At 45.7% G+C, this 19,915-nt stretch overlaps 1 protein-coding gene across 1 annotated transcript; it reads right to left on the bottom strand.

Annotated features, from left to right (window-relative positions):
• Nucleotides 1-369: 369 nt before the first annotated feature.
• Nucleotides 370-19,281, bottom strand: kif13a (kinesin family member 13A). Its single transcript, XM_080500645.1, has 36 exons — nucleotides 19,157-19,281; nucleotides 18,125-18,305; nucleotides 16,572-16,659; nucleotides 15,828-15,962; nucleotides 15,594-15,706; nucleotides 15,399-15,510; nucleotides 15,103-15,315; nucleotides 14,886-14,996; nucleotides 14,668-14,802; nucleotides 13,196-13,326; nucleotides 12,850-12,936; nucleotides 12,581-12,756; nucleotides 11,937-12,156; nucleotides 11,292-11,454; nucleotides 11,057-11,200; nucleotides 10,806-10,955; nucleotides 10,525-10,689; nucleotides 10,261-10,434; nucleotides 9,974-10,125; nucleotides 9,756-9,888; nucleotides 9,494-9,640; nucleotides 9,056-9,088; nucleotides 8,121-8,220; nucleotides 7,902-8,028; nucleotides 7,735-7,790; nucleotides 7,525-7,649; nucleotides 6,686-6,862; nucleotides 6,481-6,573; nucleotides 6,229-6,381; nucleotides 6,026-6,103; nucleotides 5,871-5,921; nucleotides 5,658-5,742; nucleotides 5,407-5,558; nucleotides 4,624-4,794; nucleotides 2,661-3,762; nucleotides 370-1,938 (listed from the first exon to the last, which is right to left on the bottom strand). The coding sequence occupies exons 2-36, from the start codon at nucleotides 18,283-18,285 to the stop codon at nucleotides 1,805-1,807; spliced, it is 5,547 nt and encodes a 1,848-aa protein (XP_080356771.1). The 5' UTR covers nucleotides 18,286-18,305; nucleotides 19,157-19,281; the 3' UTR covers nucleotides 370-1,804.
• Between the last annotated feature and the right edge of the window lie 634 nt (nucleotides 19,282-19,915).

Here is a 19,915-nt window from a genome sequence, read left to right on the forward strand (position 1 = left end):
ATTTTCTCCCCATTCCCGCTATTTAACCTGTGCCTTTTTTTTAGCCAAGTGAGAAAAATCCTTTTGAAAATGGCTTTCTGTGAATAATTAAAATTAAAAAATTAGATAAAATGTATATTCAGGCATCATTCTTGTGAAAGGTTCATGGAGCCACTACAGAAGGGTCAATGAAGGAGAGGGAGAGCATCCAGGAAGGAAAGAAATGCTATAAACGTGTAAAGATAGAAGATGAAAATGTCTGGACATATATTTAAAATCTGGTTCATATATGTGGGACAATGGGGGGAAATGAGAGTTGTGCGCCTGGAAAACTTTCTAAACGTCTATAGATCAACTTCAATAAACCAAAGAAAGAGTCAACACACGTGCTGATTGTAAATGTTCTATTCTGGAACATTTTGTACCAATTAAAACAGGTCAAGATACATTATAAATACAATTCTGTACATTATAATAGTGTAAATACTATGTTCAAATACATTTCTATTTACAACTCCTTATTAGGGAGAGCAGCTTTGTTCTCTTCTTTAAAGTAAGGTCTTGGGTTTTCTTTCATTTACTCAAAATTACAGCTTGAACTTTTTTTTTTTTTGTACTTTTTCAGCTCCACAGTTCAACCACTTCCATAAAAATATAAGATTATCAGACAACTGCTGTGCGTCCTCGAACACATTTTGCACCATTTGCCTCCAAACCTGATACTGTTTGATCACTCATTCATCCAATACTCCGTGTAGAAAACGTCGTCGCCGAGTACCTTTTAACATGTAGTTGTTCAGTTCGACAGTCTGTTCTAAAGGTATCATGAAATACATAGAGGTTTGAGGAACTCAGTGAACTTGTCATCGAGTAGTCTTGGGGGGGGGGGGGGGGGGGGTGTTTATGTGCCTTTCTTTACACGAACACGGCAGTAAGGCATATCCCGCACGCCGCTGCTCCGGTCGGCAGATCTGAGTGACGACGCGCGGCTCCTAGGTCAACAATATTTCATCAGTCCAATGTGGAAGACGGTCAGCGAACTCTCCGCGAATCCTTTCCAGTGCAAGCGTTCAAATGAGCAACAGTCTGGTGCTGGATAGGGATCCTTTTCCTCCACAGTGTTACAGTACATCAACAGGATAAATTCGGGAACTGCAAACACGAAACGCAACTCAGGTTTTGCAGATGTGTCCTACGTTCAGGGCGTGTGGAATTACTCCTAGAGATATGGCACTAAGCTTTACTTGGACTTGTGGCGATATACCCGCCATGTACGTTGCATTATAAAAAAATAACATGACTCCTAACAGCAGATATGGAACCGTAGTTCTTTGGTTAGCCCTGACGTATCGTATTGACGTAAATATCAATGTTTGTTACCAGTAGTACATTCTTAATCTTCATACCCCTGATGGCTCCATTGTGAGTCTTAGCGGAGGGAGGGGGGGTGCGCGTTGTCTTACAAAAATATTACTCATGATGTTCAGAACAAATGTGAGAAAGTGAATGTGGGTAACACTCCATCAGGACGCCAAGTTAAAAGTTTAGTTCTCTATGAAAAAATATCACCTTATAGAAAACTTGGATATGTGCATAGTGATTTCTTTTTCTTTCAGTGAACAGTATTCAAGGTATACCTTCATTAAATGCACAGGTAATACATGCTTCAGGAAAGCACACTTCTACAGAATACATGAGCGCGGCCCTGACTGGTCCGGGCGATCGGAGGAGGAGAGCCGAGGCCGGAGTCAAACCCCAGGTCATCTGAAAGCCTCCACAGGGTCCCCCGATGATCCTCGCGACACGGGTCCCCGTTCTTTGGGTCCTATCTGATCAGAGTCTGGGACTCTGTGTCCATGCAGGGCGGTCCTCTGGTGAGGCGAGACGGCTTCACAAACACACCGTGGCTTGGCGGACAGCGGAAGTACACTCGGCCCTGGACAGTCCCATTGTGCTTGCCTGAGAGAGAAGCCAGCAGAGTTTATACACGTTTATATTTATCACTCTCACATCCGGTTTAACTCAATCTGGCCTGTTTGTTGCCATTTGTACACCATATATCACTGGTTTTTAACTACCTATACTAGTACTGCTGCAACTCTTTTCAATCACATTATTATGAACTATTTTGTAGCTTGTTTAGATATTTATATATGTTTACATATTTTAATTCCTTAGTTTTATAAGTTCTGCACCTTTTACCTTGAGCTGTTAGGTTGTGTTCCCCCCTGGGGAGGAATAAAGCTCTCTACTCTACTCTACTCTACTCTACTCTACTCTACTCTACTCTACTCTACTCTACTCTACATACTGAATTTAATAGTTTTGAGTTTTTCCATCTGTAAAAACGTGTGCACTGATTTCCTGCTAATCACATGGCTTCGCCATTGCATTCTTTTTCAAATATGAGAAAATGTGACAACCACATTGTGTGTGGATTAAACATGGACGTTCATACTGATTGATGGCCACTTGGGGGCACTAGACATCACTTCACTATAGATTTCCATTAAAAAATGATGTGGTAAATAGGTAAGACGACCACTTTAACATTGAGACATAAATAAACAATACAATTTTAAACCAAATTCATTTAAAACCTTTGAGAAATATACTTTTGGGGCTTGTATGCGTTATATTCTACATCAGCATCTGTCTGGACACAATGAAAAATAGCTCACCCACTGCCATGTCCAGCTTCACTCCAATCCAGATGCCCTTGGCGAACTCCACGCCTCCGACGTAGTGAACGGTTCCTCTCCTCTTCCCCACCCACACCTGCTCCCCGGGCGCCATCCAGTCGGGCAGCTGGGCGACGGGCGTGCTCTCGTCGCCGCTGGAGTCGCCGGAGGGCTCGGTGCTGCTGGGGTTGGGACTGGGGCAGGGGCTCCCGTGTGGCAGGTCGCCCTGGGCCGGCTCCTGGACGAGAGGCTCTCCTCCTGCTCGCGGGGCCTGGATGGGGGACGGCGTGACCGACCGTGGCGACGCCGGATATGAGACCGATGCAGAGGGAAGCGTGGCGGCGGGAGACGGGGGGGCTGCTGTGTCAGGGCGGGACACGTGGTTTGGACATGTGCGTGTGTCAGGTGTCGGTGTCTCATGGGAGAGGAGCTGATTGTCATTGTCACACGTCTTCACGCGCTCTGCTTTCTTCTGCTGATTGCCGGGAGTCTCCGGCTGCCACGCCTCGGTGAAATGTGATGAATCGCCCTCCAAGATGCTGTCGTCGGCCCCTTTAAAGTCGGTGAACTCCTGGCTGGCACTGAGGCCACGGCTGAACGGCGGAGGAGAAGCCCGCTGCTTCTCGGTGCAACTCGAGGAGGCCGAGTGGTGGAAGAGGTCCTGGGCCCCGCCGCTCGAGAGAGGTGGCTGGTGCGCGTCGCTCCCTGCAGGAACGCCTTTGGTTTGGGCGCAGCCTCGCGCGGCGGGACAGCCGAGGGGGTCGGGGGGATCCCTGGCGGCGCAGCTGAGGTGGTCCGAGCTCTCGCTGGCACTGAGAGGCACGTCGGACAGCGTGGCGCTGGAGGCGCTGTGTGAGAAGTAGCCGCTGGTGCAGCTGCTGGCCGTGGGGCTTCGGGGCGCTTCTCTCTCGCCACCTCCGCTCCCACAGCGGCTCCCTTCCTTCAGGTCAGGTCCCAGCCCCTCTTGGCTCTCCAGAGTGGCGTTGTAGATCTCAAAGTTTGCAAAGTCCTCCGGGACGTAAGCCGGGAAGCCGCTTTGGTCTTGAGAGTCCCGGTTTAGATTGAGAGTCAGGTCTGCCGCCGTCTCCTCGTCATCAGAGTCCTGCTGATCAAAACAAGGGCAAGCCAGACGAAAGACACATCCAGAGGGACACAATGTCAGATTTCAGCATATATATATATATGAAAGATCTATATATATACATACACAGGTTTTTTTTTAAGACAGTGAATATGATGTGAAATGTGATGATGAAACATGATCACAGTGTATGAATATTGAATGGAGTTTGCTTTAATCTGCCAAACACAAAAGCTACAATCAAAAAAAAAAAAAAAAATGCTATAATTGTGGGAGAAATTGCTTACGCTTCCTAGAATGACTCATATACACTGGCAGCAGTAGACACTACCTGAGAAGGAGCTCGAGCTCCCAAAGTCAATCTCTGTTTAGCATTTGTCACACCACAGAAGATTATGTCATTATCTACCCAGACAAATAGTCCACAAGCACAGCGTTTCCCAGAAAAGCTGGCACCTCTAAGTTTTACAACGGAATTGAACCTATATTCAGTAATACATGCAACAAGACCACGGTATGACAAGAATATTCAATAAAAAGCCAAAAACAATAAGAACAATACAAACTTTTGGCAAAATTTGAGCAATCTCTAAAAACTGCCTAATTCAAGACTCTATATATAGTAATATATACTTTCCTCAGCCAACACAAGACAATGCTTCCCACTTTTTCCTTCTCTGACCCCCTTTGTCTAGGAAAAATGTATCTCTCAAAGCAAAGACTCAAATCTCAAAATGTCATCTTGCAAACTTTAAAGGAAAGCGTGTCAAGGCGAGTACCTGCGGGTGTGACAGTTGCAGCGGCGCCACTTCAGTGTGTGTTCAGTGAGTATGTGTGACGCTCTTACAACCACCCTGTTGCAGTGCGGTGTGGAGCACTTACAGCAGAGCAAGGCAGTGTGTGGCTGAGCTGGCTGCTGGGAGGGGTGGAGGTGGAGGTGGGGGTGGAGGTGGAGGTGGAGGGCGTGCGGTGGCCCTCACTGCCTGCCCTGGGCCGCTGCCAGGGGCAGGGAGAGGGGAGCAGTGCAGGGCCGTCCACACATGAGTGCATGCTCTGCAGATGGGTCAGAACAACAGCACACACACACACACTTCACACTCAAACATGTACACATGCATGGAGCTGGACAGACCAATTACACAAGTTAGTACCATGCAGTTTGACGTTTCACAAAAAAAAACAACAACACTGCTTGAAGTGTCCTAAGTTTTTTTCTCATCTCTGGAGTAATTTTCTTGTTTTTTTTTGTGTTACTAATATGACCGGAGTACAAATGACGTCTTTTAGTCCACTTCAAGCAAACAAATATGCATGGTTAGTTCAAAATGATACAAGCAGCCACAAACTGTCTGGAAAAATAAAAAATTCAATCGTCACAAACAAATTCAGACAGAAAACACGAAGCCAGCGGAGCCAGGTTGCGTTAGGTGGCGTGGCTCTCCCTGTTGGAAGTCATGCTCCTGTGAGTCATGCGCTTTCTGCTCAATAGGCACACAAATAGGGGTGGGTGACATCATGATGCCGTTTTCAGACCATTTGTGATCGTGTCGGTCTCAATGTGTTCGACATGTTTTAGAAAACTGACATGATAAATGGCAACGTGGGAAAAAAACCAAACAAAAAACTGTATTTGAGAGAAAGCGAGTTTAACTGGGGTCTCCTTACCTCTTGCCCCAGGAGCGGCCGGGCCTCCAGAACTCTCTTTGCTTTGTTTTCCTCTTTGACAGGAAGCAGAGACTTGAGGAATTTAGGTGGCTGAGGCGAGAGAACTTTAAAGGGGCTGGAGCCAAAAAAGGTGGGACTCTCAGGAACCAGGCCTGTATCGAAAGATTTAACATGCATATCAAATAAGAGACTCTCTGAAATCGAAAGCGGGAGATAGAATACCCTACACATGGACTGTGTCTGCTGTTTACCTGCAGTATCCTTGTTTTTGACAGGTGTGGTACACAGGGAACCATCTTGGGGATTGCAGTTGGTGTTAACCTGATCACAGTGGTTCTAGAGAAAGACCACACAGCTTCAATTCATTTCATGAGCTTAATATAAAAGCCAAGATGTCTTCTAGTAGGAAGATGAAAGCTTTCTTTAATGACGTAAAGTTCAAACTTATGGTATAAATTGTTTACCTTGCAGTCTTCGTCGTCACATCCTGTCAGGTCTGTTTTACTGCATGAGGACTGGAGAGTGACAGACAACATGTTACTATATTAGATGATATCATTTCATAGTAAAACATTTTTTTCTTCCATATGTTTGTCAGGCGATGCAGCGTGTTATTTACTTGTTGTACATTTGGTGTGCTGATACTCCTTCGTAAGTGTCTTCCTCTGGCAGCGAGTGTCTCCTTCACTGTTACGGCCTGCACAATATGAAAAGGAGGACGTGTTAGCGTCCAGAGTTGCTTCATGGATGGGAGATTTATCCGCTGCACAGAGCCAGAGTTCGCAGCGATGCTGTGTTTGAGAAAGTGAAAGTGTGCGCTACCTGTCGGAGCCGCTCTAAACTCAGGATGTTTTCCACTTCGAGGACGCCTCGTGTGTATTTTTCAATATACGTCTCTCCGTCCTGAGTCTCCTCACTGTCTCCACGAGCAGCCATGAGGGCCAAAGTCTCTCTTTCCTCTGGCTCCTCTGAGGCCTGGAAAGGTTTTTTTTTTTTTTTTTAATTTCAAAATAAATATAAAATCCAACATTCTTTCTATAAAAGTGTTTGTGATGAGGTTGTGTGGAGTTGTACCTTTGGTATGTTGGAAACGATCTCATACGACACGCCACAAGAGTAAAGCGTATTCTTCAGAGACATCCTTCTCTTCAGACTCTGAGTGAAGCTCTGCAGGAGACAAGCGTGGTCCACGTCGATCAACACAACACAGACCGCACAACACACTTTGCTTTGGTTTTTGGACTGAGCGTCAATCAACGCCGGATGTTTAAAAGTTCACCTGCTTGTTGTAGATGTTGACGGCTATCCTCTTGCGCAGCACCAGCTCCATGGAGGCGGGATGACTGAGCTGCACTGTGGCTTTAATGATCATGTAGATACGTTCGTTGGGCGAAGTGACACGGTTCAGGTGCACTGAATCGTGAATGGATGAATCCCAGGAGCACACGGCAGACACCTGGCGAATGAAACGGCTGGATTTATTCATGTATTCATGTAGTTTTGCGATCACATGGTCAAAAGTACCTGTGCGAGCAAACAGGTGGAGACTTGGATTACTGTGATGCAAGTCGGCTGAGGTTCAGGCTTATTACCATTGTGTGACACACAGTAAAGGGTGTCGTGATTACTGCATGGTTAGAGTTGGAAATCAACATCAACGAAAGAGAAATGAAGATGACTTTTCCTTCAAAACATGTGCTCCTACGCACTCTGCAAGCCAAGCAATTACATGATGAAATAACTTAATTATACACATAATTATAAGAAAAAGAAGCTTCCAGATGATCCTTTGTGTGGCTTCGGAAGAGAGAGAAATAAAATCTTCGAGAAGCAATTAAAGCATTAAAGTGGACATACTTCAGCCTTTGTTTGTTTGAAACAAAAGGCAATGTTGATAAAACACAACTAAGAATGAAGTTATATGACAAAGGAGGCATGTATAAAATGCAGCTGCCAAGGCCAGATTACCTCAAAGTCAAGTTCACACATTATTGCAAGAATTTCTGTTACGTGCCCACAGGAACAGAAACGCAGGAAACCTGGTCTTCCTGTGGATATTTTTTTTTCAAGTTGTCCTTTTGACCTACGGAGGGCAGTAAAGTCCAAGTTGTCGCTCACCTCCTCATCGCTGTGCCTGATGACGGGCAGGTAGAAGAACTGGCTGCCGTGCTCTTTGGGCAAGATGGAGTTAACGCCCGCAGCGTGTGGGCCGGTCAGCTGCTCGTTCACTGTCAGATTATCCGCTGGTGGCATTAAAAAAAAAAAAACACGGTTAGCATTTCTAAAGCTGGAGCAGAACCTGTGAAATGAAGTATGAGCCTGTCTCACCGTTTAAATCCAAGAAGAGCACAGGAGTGTGAGCTTCCATCCCCGCAGGAGGTATCCTGCAAACGGTTTAATATGGAGTTAACAGTGAAAGGATCAAAGGGCCATAAAGGAAGTCAACATGCTGCCTTTGCGGGAGACGTTATTATTTTCTGATGGCTTTTTTTTACCAGTCTGCAGGAGCTCCAGGAATCCCACTACCAGGTGCAGGTACCAGCACTGCATTCCGCTCTTCGGTTAAGCCCACCCATTGTTCAACCAGCCGGGCTTCACGCTCAATGTCCTCCTCTGACTTTTCTGGGTAAAAACAGAAGGCAAGGGAGAGGTTTAACACGCTGAAGAAAAACAAGAGCGTGAAGAGATTGGACAGGGTAAACTGTAGGACTCACCATGTTTATTGATGATCTTCTTGATTTGTTCGTCGAGATACTCCCGACGTTTTATCAGGGCGTCCGACCACCGCTCTCGGACACAGTTCAGATCCTCTTCCTGTAACCACACAGGCACCAGAGTCAACGCCGCCGGGCTTGGTGAAGGCGAAACACTGCCAAAGTCGGCCAGTGTATGGTGGGAGTGCACGGCGCTGATTGGTTTGACTGAGTAACATTAAAAACTAGCCCTGATATTTTTTTTACCCCAAGTACCCAATGTTAAAAAGTCTTAAAAAAAAAAAAAACATTCACTCTCACACATCACCTTAGACCCCATTGCCAATCAAACATAATCCAAGCATACATAAATCCCCATCTTCCCATGCAGCCAGAGCATCCCAGAGTCCTACCTGAATGCATGGCAGGTCACTGAGAGCAGATTCCCCTCTTTTCATCCACAATACTCAACAACCAAGCCAGCCGTATTATGCTTTTGCCATCAGTACGCTTTCACCATGCCGACATCATGCAGCCATGCAATGCCCGTGTCATTAAGTAAAGGTTTATTACTCCTGCGGCTCTTCAGCAAGTGACAAGCAAACAGTAGCATTAGTGTGTGGATCCTGATGGGGAAGGCAGGAGAGAGCGAGACAAGGCCCTGGCACACATGCCGGCTGGGAGCTCAGCCACGGGTGGAGCTGTGTTTTTGCGTCAGCGGGCTGCCAAGGACCGTTTGGTGCGATTGATAATTACAGCGTCAGAAATCATCCACACAGGCAGCTGCTGTTTAATAAAGCAGATCTTTAGTCGGGAGGCAGAGACGCAGCCCCTCCGCCTCCCGCCTCACATGCCCTCGGCAACAGGCCGAGTCGCAAACACGTGACAGGTGGTTTCCTTCGCGATGCAGTGCGAACTACAGGGGGAGCAGCAGCAAGAGGAGACTTGGAGGGTACCTGATAACTATCCATATCGTCTTCCACCTCTCTCTGGCAGGAGAGAAGACACTCAGTGAACCTTTAGAATATAGTGTCTTTGAAATAGTAACACTTCCAAGTACGAATGAGGATTTTTATTTTTCTTTTGTTACATTTTGTGATGGTTTAAAATGCCTGCATCCCAGAACAGCACACAACAGTCTATTTAACAATTAGTTTTTATACGTGTTGGCCTCCTTTTGCACTCCCTGGTGGAGATCCACATGGACACCGTTATGGAATGAAACCCGAGAAAAGCTAAACAGATCTGGCTGCATCAGCAGGATCTTATACTTCCCAAAAACATATCTCCATTTCAATACAAAAAAAACCCCATCATCGTTCAGATGTCAAAATAATATGTTTGACACATTTCCTGTAGGTTAATATGAACGTCGACGTGTGTGTTTTACAGACCTGGTAGCTGTCGAGTGGTCTCTGCAGCTTGATGGAGCGCACCGACACGCAGCCGATGGAGAGCGACAGCACCGCCTCCACCAGCAGAGGCAGAGTGCCGGAGTTCTGCACCGGCTTCACACACACCTGCAGCCTCCTGGAGTGACCCTGCTCCGACAATTCACATGATCAACTACTGCGGTTCTGTAGTCGGGCAATCAGTCTGAGCCTCAGGGAAATGTCTTCAGGGATTTTTCGTTTTTGTTTTTTTTTTTCCTCTGACCTGTCGGAGTTGGAAGACTCCTCCTGTGCTGATGTCTTTTCCAGGATGCAGCTCGACAGATGAGTACTCTCCCTGTTCGTTCAGCTCCTGGATGGAGGTCCAAAGCTCAATCCTGCGAGACACCTCACTCCACCTTTAACCACATTCAGTAAGGTGTGAAATATGAACGTGATACCATATGCATAAGTACAAAAACATGAAGAAGGAATTCACTCGACCTGTCCCTCAGCGTCTGAGTTTTGGCTTCCAGGGCATCCAACTCCCAGAGTGAACGTCCGTTTCCTGCACAACGGTGACCCCACACTTCAATGGCCAACGCCCCATCAGAGATAAACTCTAAAAACTCATCTGTTACGTGAACAACGTAGTCCTGGAGAAACAAAATAAGGTTTGAAGGAGAGAAAAGAGGTTATTGACACAATGGACAATAAGTACAAAAAGTGGGTGCAGCTTTATGCAAAGACAATCAGCAGATCTTTTTTTTTTTTTTTTTTTCTTTTCTTACCTTGCAGTGATCAAACTGGACAGTAAAGTGGGAATCTGGGCTTCTTGGGGAAGGTCTGTCTGGGCTGACCATAGGAGGAGCCACAGTGGGCTCGCCATACTCCCAGAAGGTGTATTGGCAGAAAACGAAGTTGGACAGGTTGAGCGGCAGCCCCGTGGCCTCCCTGATCCTCACCTGCGGCGAGACAAGCCGTACGCTGATTACTTCGAAATAAAACACCCAATTCGTCTTTGATCAGTAAAACCTGCGATCGCGGTCGGGTACCCTGCACGTGAGCCTTTTGGCCATGTGGACGATCTCCCCGTTGGTGTCCATGACCTCGTAACAGCTGCTCTCACTGGAGTTCTCCGACGAGTCGTCTCCGCCGGACAGGCGCTCGGGTACAGCGCCACTAACTCGCATCAGCTCAATGTGCAACCTGCCCGCCACCTGGACACATAACCACAACAACCATCTTACCACTGTAATGTAAAAAAGTATTTATGACGCTGAAACAGTAAATAATTTATCTCCGCTGTAAACCTGTGGTATGATAGCATTATTACCTCTCCCTGCTGGCTGATGATGGGGACGGCATATTGCAGTTTGACATCATGGAAAAGGCACTCGAGAAAAATGTTGGCCACTCCTATCAGGTTGTGGTTCTCTTGTGCCTCATAGAATGGATCGCAGTGTTTACTGTTCGCTTTGTTGTACTGGGGGAAAACAAACAAACAAAGAAAACAAAGAAGAAGGTAAATAATACAATATGTTTTGCGACGCATAGTTTTCCTGTTTGAGGAACTGTTTCCCCCACCATTTCCTCTGTGCCTTCTTTCCAGTCTCTGTAGTGGTCTCTCATGTCCACAAGCTTGTTTTCCAGCTTCTCGATGGTCCACACCTGAGTTCCCTTCCCTTTCCGCCGCACCTGAATGGCTGGTTCGCTGACGATCACTCCACGCTGGACGAATGGAGGTTAAACACAACAGCGGTTGAGTTCGGTGGATTATGACATCGCCCCGTGGAGTCGGCGAGGGTTTTGCGAGTCTGACCTTGCGGTTGGCGCTGAGGTTGGCTGCGGGAATCTGAAGGGTGACCTGATAATCTGTGAGCTTGTTCATCTCTTCTGCCAAGAAGTTGGCTTCGCGCACCAAAGTGTTGGCTTTGACGACCTGCTCTCTGAGCCGGGAAAGACTCTGACGAAAAAGCTCATCCCTGTCACACAGACACAGACACACAGCATTCAATAAAGAACATTTGCAGACCACGCACAAATATCTCAGAAATGCCGTAAACGATACAAAGAATTTAGAAAACGGCACACAAAATGATTTTCTGAAGAACGGCATGATTTTTTATTTTTTTTTGGCTTTGTAATTTTCATTCTATTAAAGAAACCATCAGCGGAAGGGTTCCAAATACTCCTGGTTGCCAGTAAGAGAGTTATTATGAGGGGATTGGATTCAAAGTCTGTGCAAGGAAAGCGTAAAGTTTCTGCATCACCTGGCGGAATTTGCTCACCGGACAAACAAAACGTGGACGCTAATCTTGTTGTGATGTCACAAAGTATTTACACAACTAAACCACTCACTATTACATTGAAATTAACGTTGGAGCATCTTGACAGGAAGTAGCCTGACACCCGCCACGGTTTCTGATCCAACCTCCGCTTCCTGTCACAGTTGGGCTCCACTCACCGCTCCTCCGTCCACAGTCGCAGTTTGCTGTGCGACGTGTGCGTCGGGAACGTAAGGCGGTCGCTGTTGCTGCGGTGGTGCTGCGGCGTTTTCTCCGGAGACAGCTGTTGCCGTAGCGACTCCAGCTCGCGTTCGTACATCATCCTCTGCTCCTCCAGAGCTGTCCGCTTCTCCTCCAGATATTGCTTCTCCAGCACTTGGACCACATTCTGCATAGGGTCTACATACATTTTGCAATCAAACACAGTTTTTTTTTTCCCACAGCAGCTTACGGAAATAAATGTATTAATAATAATCTAGTACATCAGTTTTCCCTAATTCGCTCATTATTTCAAATAGAAAACAGATTTTTCTCCTTAATTTACTGGCCTGTCCATGGTTATGTACACAAAATTTTTGATTATTCATTGACTCCATCATCCATCCCAAAAAAATAACATTCCCATTTACTCCTTTTTCCCAATCCAACATAATACAGAAAGCATAAATTTTATACTCAGACAAAAACGTGGCATTGTCGTAATGGTATGTCAAAAACATGTAACGATACCAGAGTAAGCTGAGGATTTGAAAGCCTAATTGGGGTCCATACTGTGTAAGCCTAATGGAACATGTAGATTACAGGAGGGAGATCATAATCATACCATTGTTTCCAAGCGTCTTCATCATGACCTCCATCTGGGCGAACTCATAGCTGTAGTCTTGCTCGGACGAGGCCTCGCTGGCTGTTTCCACATCTGCCTCGACGTAGCTCTCTCTGGGAGAAGCTCTCTCCAGCTCCTTCAAACGATCCCGCCGCTTTCGTTTAGGCAGATTGATCCTGCAGTGCGCCAAGACTTCTAATCAGTGACTTTGTACAAAACCTTACAATTGTTGACGTAACTGAATGTGGCACGGACAAAGACGCTTGTACCTGAAGAAGTGATTGTTTCCCCATAGGATTCGGTCCCCGTGCCACAAATGCACTAAGGAGTCGATCATTGTTCCGTTCACACAGGATCTGCATCAAAGAGAATCTTCGCTTTGAGGATGTCAAATGCCATTAATATACCCGGCTCCAAAAATGGAGCGCCGATTAATTGGAGGGAACACATGGCTCTGATATCAAAGTCAGGAGCCTCAGATCATAAGATTCCTGTACAGTGAGGTCATGTGAAACAGTGAGGTCCAGTCATCCGTGAAGGGGCGAGGCCAACAGCGAGCCCGAACAGAAGAAAGACAGACGGGGAGACAGATAAGACGGCATGTCATAAGCTCACCTGGCGTTCCCGAGGGGCATCAGGGTGACGTCGCCGTCTGGGCAAAGCTCCAGGACACAGTGCTCCGGCTGGATCCCGATCCCAAAAAGCTGGATGTCCTGCGACGTGTCTGCGCCCACACGCGTGTGCTCCTACGGACAGGCGGGGGGGAGAGATTACGGAAATTATCAGTAACAAATCTGCGTGTAATAACATACCGTCTTTTCGTTACAAATTATTTGGCTACGGTGATAAAAAAAAAAAGTCTTCGGTGCTTTGCTGGTTGAAGCAATTAGCAGAAGGTAATTGCCGAAACACTGCAAGTAGAAATGCAACGGAAGGAAAGGCAGCGCTGAGCGAAAAAAAACGTGTGTGTGTGCCGAGGAGGCGTTGTTAAACAAACATCCAGAGGATGTCCTATCCTGCAGTGAACTAACCCATTTCGCATTGCCGTCGTCATTCCACACTGATACGCCAGGCTGGTGTGCAGAACCCAGACAAAAGGCCTGTTGTTCTAAAAGCTGCGCAGGCGGCTGCTTTCTCACATGCCTCTGCTTCTACAGGTCCAGCAGCTCATGGCTGGCTGCCTCGCTTCAAAGTCCAGACCTGCTCTAACTGGACTCGCGTCCTCAGATCTTTCTCTCTCATCGGGAGTGTGACGTGCCTCAGCAACATGCTGTAATACCAGTGCAAGAGCGAATTACTGACTTAATGCCTTCTTGTGACAAATGATAAAACACAAAGTAATAAAGTGAGCTTCTTGGCTTCTGTTGCAGCTCAAAGCCATCATGAGGTGTGGTAGACTTTGGCAGCCACAATCGTCTGACAGTTTCAGTATTTGTCATCAGCAGCAGGGATTCGTGTCACAGAGCGAGCTCACCCTGCCACAGCATTCAGAAAACAGCTGTTTTAAAAAGAACTAGAAGACTGAGAAGAAGAAAAAGTATGTTCTGTACTGTTACTGAAGAGAAAATGACCGGCCAGTTGATTTACACATAAATTCACGCAGAGACATAACTTCATATGTGAAATAATATAAAACAGCTGTAATTGGACAAGTCAAAAGATTTTTCTTTATATTGCTTTTTTTTTTTTATTTGGATTTTTTTCTATTCAATTTATTCTTTGTCTACTTATTAATTGACATTGTGTTTTAGTTTAAAATCAGTACGCCTCTGTGACATTTTCAGAATTGAAACCATGTAACGTTCAACGAAATAAACTGGAGTCAACTGGAAAGCTTAATTCAGAGCAGATTGGACTGAGTGACTCACTCGCTGACTCACAAACACCTTCAAGAAAGTAGCTGACAGATGTAGGTCATGGGATTAAAACATATGCATTACGTTTAGACCAGTAAACATACTCTTTTCCTTTTGGCAATAAACACAAATATCACCACACATGGCACAATATGCTTACAACAAACAAAAAAAACCCTATAGTGAAGGGAAGCAATTGTCTTCATAAGAAACTAAAAACAACAGTATTACCTTCAGGTAGTAGACCAGCAGCTCATTCAGGGCAGGATCGGCGTTCAGATTGACCAGAAAACACTTATCTTCCCCCACTTTAATCCCAGAAGTCTCTAAAGAGATTCCCATGCTCTCCAGCTGCTTCTGCCGCTCCTGTGAAAAACAGATAATAACAACCTGGAAATAAGACACGCTGCCACTGCTGAGTTTAAAGTCTTTGCGACCGGTGTACGTACGGTGGCAATCTCCTCGGTTTTTCGGAGCTTCTCCTCCCAGGTGACCGTCATCTCTTGAATGAGTTTCTCCGACTCCTGCAGCTTGTCCTTCAGCTCGGGAGCCTTCAGGGACTGAGAAAAACCGATGGAAGACACAGTTGGAATCCAACGAGGAGGTGGAGAATCTTGGCGTGGCCGCACGGACAAATCTGCGGAAGGCCCACACGTCTGGTCTCACCTCGGCCTGTGACAGCTGAACCCTGAGCTTCTCCACCTCCTCTCTGAGCTCCCTGATGATCCGAGCGTTGGGGTCTTCGTTCACCACGGCGTGGTTGACGATCCTCTTGGCCCGGTCGGCGTAACGCAGGGTGGACAGAGTCTCCTCGTAGTTGTCGGCCGCCGGGCTCACCGTGGCTATCATGGCCGTCTTGCTGTTTCCACCCAGGTTGTCCTGAAGAAGCGGTGAAGGAAAGCACCACTGATCAACAAGCAGCACAAAGCAGTATGTAAATATGAGTAATGGGCGAGTCGGACCTTCAGCAGCCAGGTGAGGACGGAGTCTCTATAAGGCACAAACTTCGCTTTTCCTTTCCCTCCTGATTGATCAGCCAGAGCAGAAATGACACAGCCTAACGTGGTGAGAGACCTAAAGACATAAAAACACGTATTAAAGGTGTAATCTTGAATAAACCTATATTTTATTGACTTTTGTATTCAAAATGTGCCTACTTGTTTATGTTGCTGCCTTCTTTCAGTCTCTCCCCGGCAGCTCCCGTCTTGGACACTCGTTCGCTCCCCGCCAGGTCAACCAGGCTCATTTTGCTCACTTTCTCCCCTGAGTTCTGTTTGCCATCATATAAATACAGAATTTTAGAGGTTTACACTGACTCTGTGTTTTCAAGAAAATAAAACAACATTGTTAAAAAAAAAAAAAAAAAAACAAGAAAAGAAAAGTGCACTGACTCCTGATTGAAGATCGTAGAGTGTTTGTGTGACAATGATACTGAAGACGCCGTGTGATCGGCTGCTCTCCTCGTTCATGTTGGTAGCTGCAACCGTGCGAGATTTGTTCCCCTCCGACATCAACACCTCAATGTCCTGAAACGTAAAGGGAAAGATAAGGACAAAAAGGTAAGGACAAAAAGGAGGAGAGGTTATAACTGCATTTTAATAAAAACTTTGCTTGAAAGACAGATTAATCCAGTTGCAGCCCATTTTGTTGGCTTTAAGCACGTCTTTTAAATGGATCGTTATGATGAGAGCGAAGCAGGGAGGTATTCACATATGGCCGCGTGCCATTCGATTTAGCTGGTTCACAACAGGCTGCTTGCCAACAATGTGGGAAATTCACTGGACTCCTACCCGTACGAGCGCTGCACAGAGGAACAGGGCGGAGACGTTTCAACTTAATTAAGGAAGGAGCTGCCAAGGCCTGGCATACAAACTGCATGTAACTCCATGACTACATCCCGCATTAGGAATATGTATCATTAGCGTTTGTCTGCACTTGGGAGGATTTGAAGTGAAATGGTTTTTCCAAATGTACGTCGGTGAAGTGACAACTGGGGATATGATGTGGAGAGCCTCCAGTTCAACATCACAAATCACTCCGGTGTGTATGTGAAACATGTGGCACTGCGAGTTTCGGCAGGATTCGACTCTGCATGTTGAATTACATCGGGATGACAAGAGGTGTGAGACACGCACCTCATAGTTGGTTACAGCCAGCTGAGAAAGGCCATCCACATATGGACCCAGGACCTTGTGCTCCCGGACCTTCAAGGACTGTCGGCTCCTTTACAGTAGAGAGGGAGACACAATGTATGAAATACAGAAAAGAGGCCGTCTAAAGCAGGCTTGTCTCTCATTTCTACAAGGATAGCAGAATGCAGAAAAAAACAACCGTAACATGTAATTAATTGTTAGGCACTGAGAGAATCATAATTAATAGATTAGAGTTGACCGGAAAGTGTCTGTAGTGCACGAAATAATGAAGCATCATCTCCCTCAGGAGTGCATGGACCAAAAAAAAAAAAAAAAAAAAAAATCTAGTTTGAATCAATGCAATACCTCTGAAGAGAAAGTAAAAGAAATCCACATGACTTCCTTATCAAACAAAAGTATGAACATTTAGTTGTCCTAATTCAACAATCAGGGTCAATTAAACACAGGAGGCTGTGGTGGGAGTCGTTGCTGCGAAATAATTTTAGCAAGAGCCATAAGTGGAGCAATTCAATCAAGAATAAACGTGGATGATTACGAAGTGGATCAGGCTCTGATAATGCAGGAAACACACCTTTGTTAAGTAATTCATTGCTTAGATCTGACACAGATCTAACTCATTGTGTTTAACAAGGAAATGCAGTTTTGAAGCATTTTAATTAGACTTAGTCACAGATTAGTTGTTTTACACCTGCTTGGTTTCCACCCTATGAGTCTGAATCAGCCTGCATCTGTAAACAGTGTCTGGTCTGCACTGTCACTCCTCTCTGGAGTCCAGATCACAAGCAGTACAGGCCGCTCTCCTGATCCCGGCTTCTCAAACAGATGAAACGTTCCCATACACAGCGAGCCCTTCTTCTGTCTGCCAGCACACATCAGACCGCAGCGGCGAAGAATGCAGCAGTGTCAGAGGACGACACTGGCTACTGTTATAGAGGAAATGACTGAGTTGAGCTTCCTACTCGCATCGTTTTGCCCTCCACCCCCCACATTCAGACTACCAGACACAACAAAGCTATAAACAGACATGCAAAGCAGCGTGCGAGTCAGAGCACATCACTGTCGGTGGTGCGGCGAGCGTGACTCAATGAGAAAATTACACCACAGTATGTGTGGTAAAATTGATCTCTTCATTCTAAATCAAACCAGGGCTGCACCATATATTGCAAATTTGTTGTTATTTCTATATTTCTTTGCAATATATATATATAGCAAAAGACTGATTGAACTGCAACAAATAAAATTTCGCTGCACTGTGCATTCGCGCTCTGCAAATTCAAAATGAGAATTCTAAATAAGAAAAAAACAAATGCAATTAATCCACAGGAATTTTGTAATTAAGTCATTTAAAAATGGATCAACTGACCCAGAAAAAGCTGTCCACGAACAATCTCAAGGCAAAAATGCATTCCCATCATAATAAGTTTAACTATTTGTATTTGCATGAATCCTATCGTTATCGATACTCACTACGACGTCATCGCTGATCAAAAGGTTCACCTGTGCAGCACGAACACAAGCCCGCCCGCCAAACTCACCCTTTGGGATCCAGCAGGTCACGGACTTTCTCGTTGTAGATCTCCATGTAGGACACCTCCACCTTGAACGTGTGCGCCTCGTTGGCCTGCTTGTGGACTCTCTCGAAGAGCGAGCAGCAGAGTCGCGGGATCAGACCCGGCTGCTCTCCGTTGCCCATCATGGAAAAGGACTTGCCCGAACCTGAACGCAGAGCAGACCCATGTGACTGTGTAACAATAACAAGATGGAGATTCAGCCGGCTCCCGTGCTCTCGGAGCGAAACTGACAACATAAATATAATTTCGTTAATGATTTCTCTAATTACCATCGTATTTTATATCTGAATCAATTTGGAAACTTACAACATACGTCATGTTTCAAATGGATAATTGACATACGGTAATTAAACCATTATTGCTCTCAAATCAAGCCCATTCCAGTACACTGTGAGTATCTGTATAGTGTGTACTTTTTCAGTGTAGGCAGTTTGTATAACCTGCACTGGACAATTCCTGGACTTGGTGATGTAAGCTGGGTAATGAAAAGGGAGACTTTGGTGTGGAGCCAAATACCTTAAAATACAATAAGAGGATGTAGATGGTGTAATTTCCAGGTTTTATTAAGGACATAAGTATTGATTTCTATCAAGCCAGAAGAACTTTGAGAGGTTGATCAGTTGCATTTAGTCATACGTGACCTTGTGTGAATTGATGCAACACCTTTTTACGTGCATAAGGCAATAAGACGGATGAATACGCGGCACACCACAGAAAACGCCCGATTTGAAACACAGCCAGGGTGTGTCTCTGTAAGACAGGAAGTGACACGAGGACGCTAATTCCATTCAGGCTGAGAAAGGATACGCGTCCAATCACAATCGGGATCGCAAAAACAAATCTTCCCAATGTGCCAGCTTTCTGCTCCACACGTCCCGACACGGCCCAGCCCGCAAATCAACTCCACTGTAAATGTGATACTGAATAATCCCACAAAAACTACGAGGGCGAAGACATACGTGATGCAGTACAGGTTCAGTCTGGATTTCGACTCACCTGTTTGTCCATAGGCAAATATGCAGGCATTATATCCCTGGAATGCATTTTCAAGTATTCCCTCTCCAAGGCACTTGAACACCACCTCTTGACCTTTGAGAGAAAGATTCAGTCGCCATGGAGATGAAGGTAAACAGATGAACAACTCGGTTACAAAGGGCGACTACTATATGGCGTCTCCCCACAAAGACAACATTGGAACATTAGCGGCGACACGGATCCTACAAGGGTCACTCAACAATGACCAAGATTGAGGAAAGGTGGTAGATTCCTGTCTGCTCGTGTGGAAAAGGCCAGTCTGTGTGCAGAAATCTCTTGTGTCGCTCGGTGTCGTGGCCCTGCTGAATGGGACAGCTGTTTAATGAGCTAAATAAAGCCTTGGCTCGAGCCCTCGAGGCAACCCTTCACTGAACAGACTTGCCTTGTCGCTTCTGCACAAAGCATTACATTTCCATCACAAAATGAGAGCGATGTGACAAACACAATATCTACAATGATTATGTAAATGTGCCTCAGACTGGCAGTAATAACCTTTCTTGTGTGCATGTTACAAAAAAAACTGTAGCTGTAACCCTTTTTTTTTTTTCCCCCTCTGTTCAGCGCTCATTAGAGAAAATGAATGGAAGCTGAGGAAGGCGATTTCATCATGTGGGCGCATGAGAACCGTAACACTAGTAGATGATTATATAACCACAATTTGAAATGCAAATGGTAATACACCGACAGAAGTGCACAGTAATTAGTTTCAAGACAAGAGAT

This window comes from Blennius ocellaris (genome assembly GCF_963422515.1).
Source record: "Blennius ocellaris genome assembly, chromosome: 8".
Lineage (NCBI taxonomy): Eukaryota > Metazoa > Chordata > Actinopteri > Blenniiformes > Blenniidae > Blennius > Blennius ocellaris.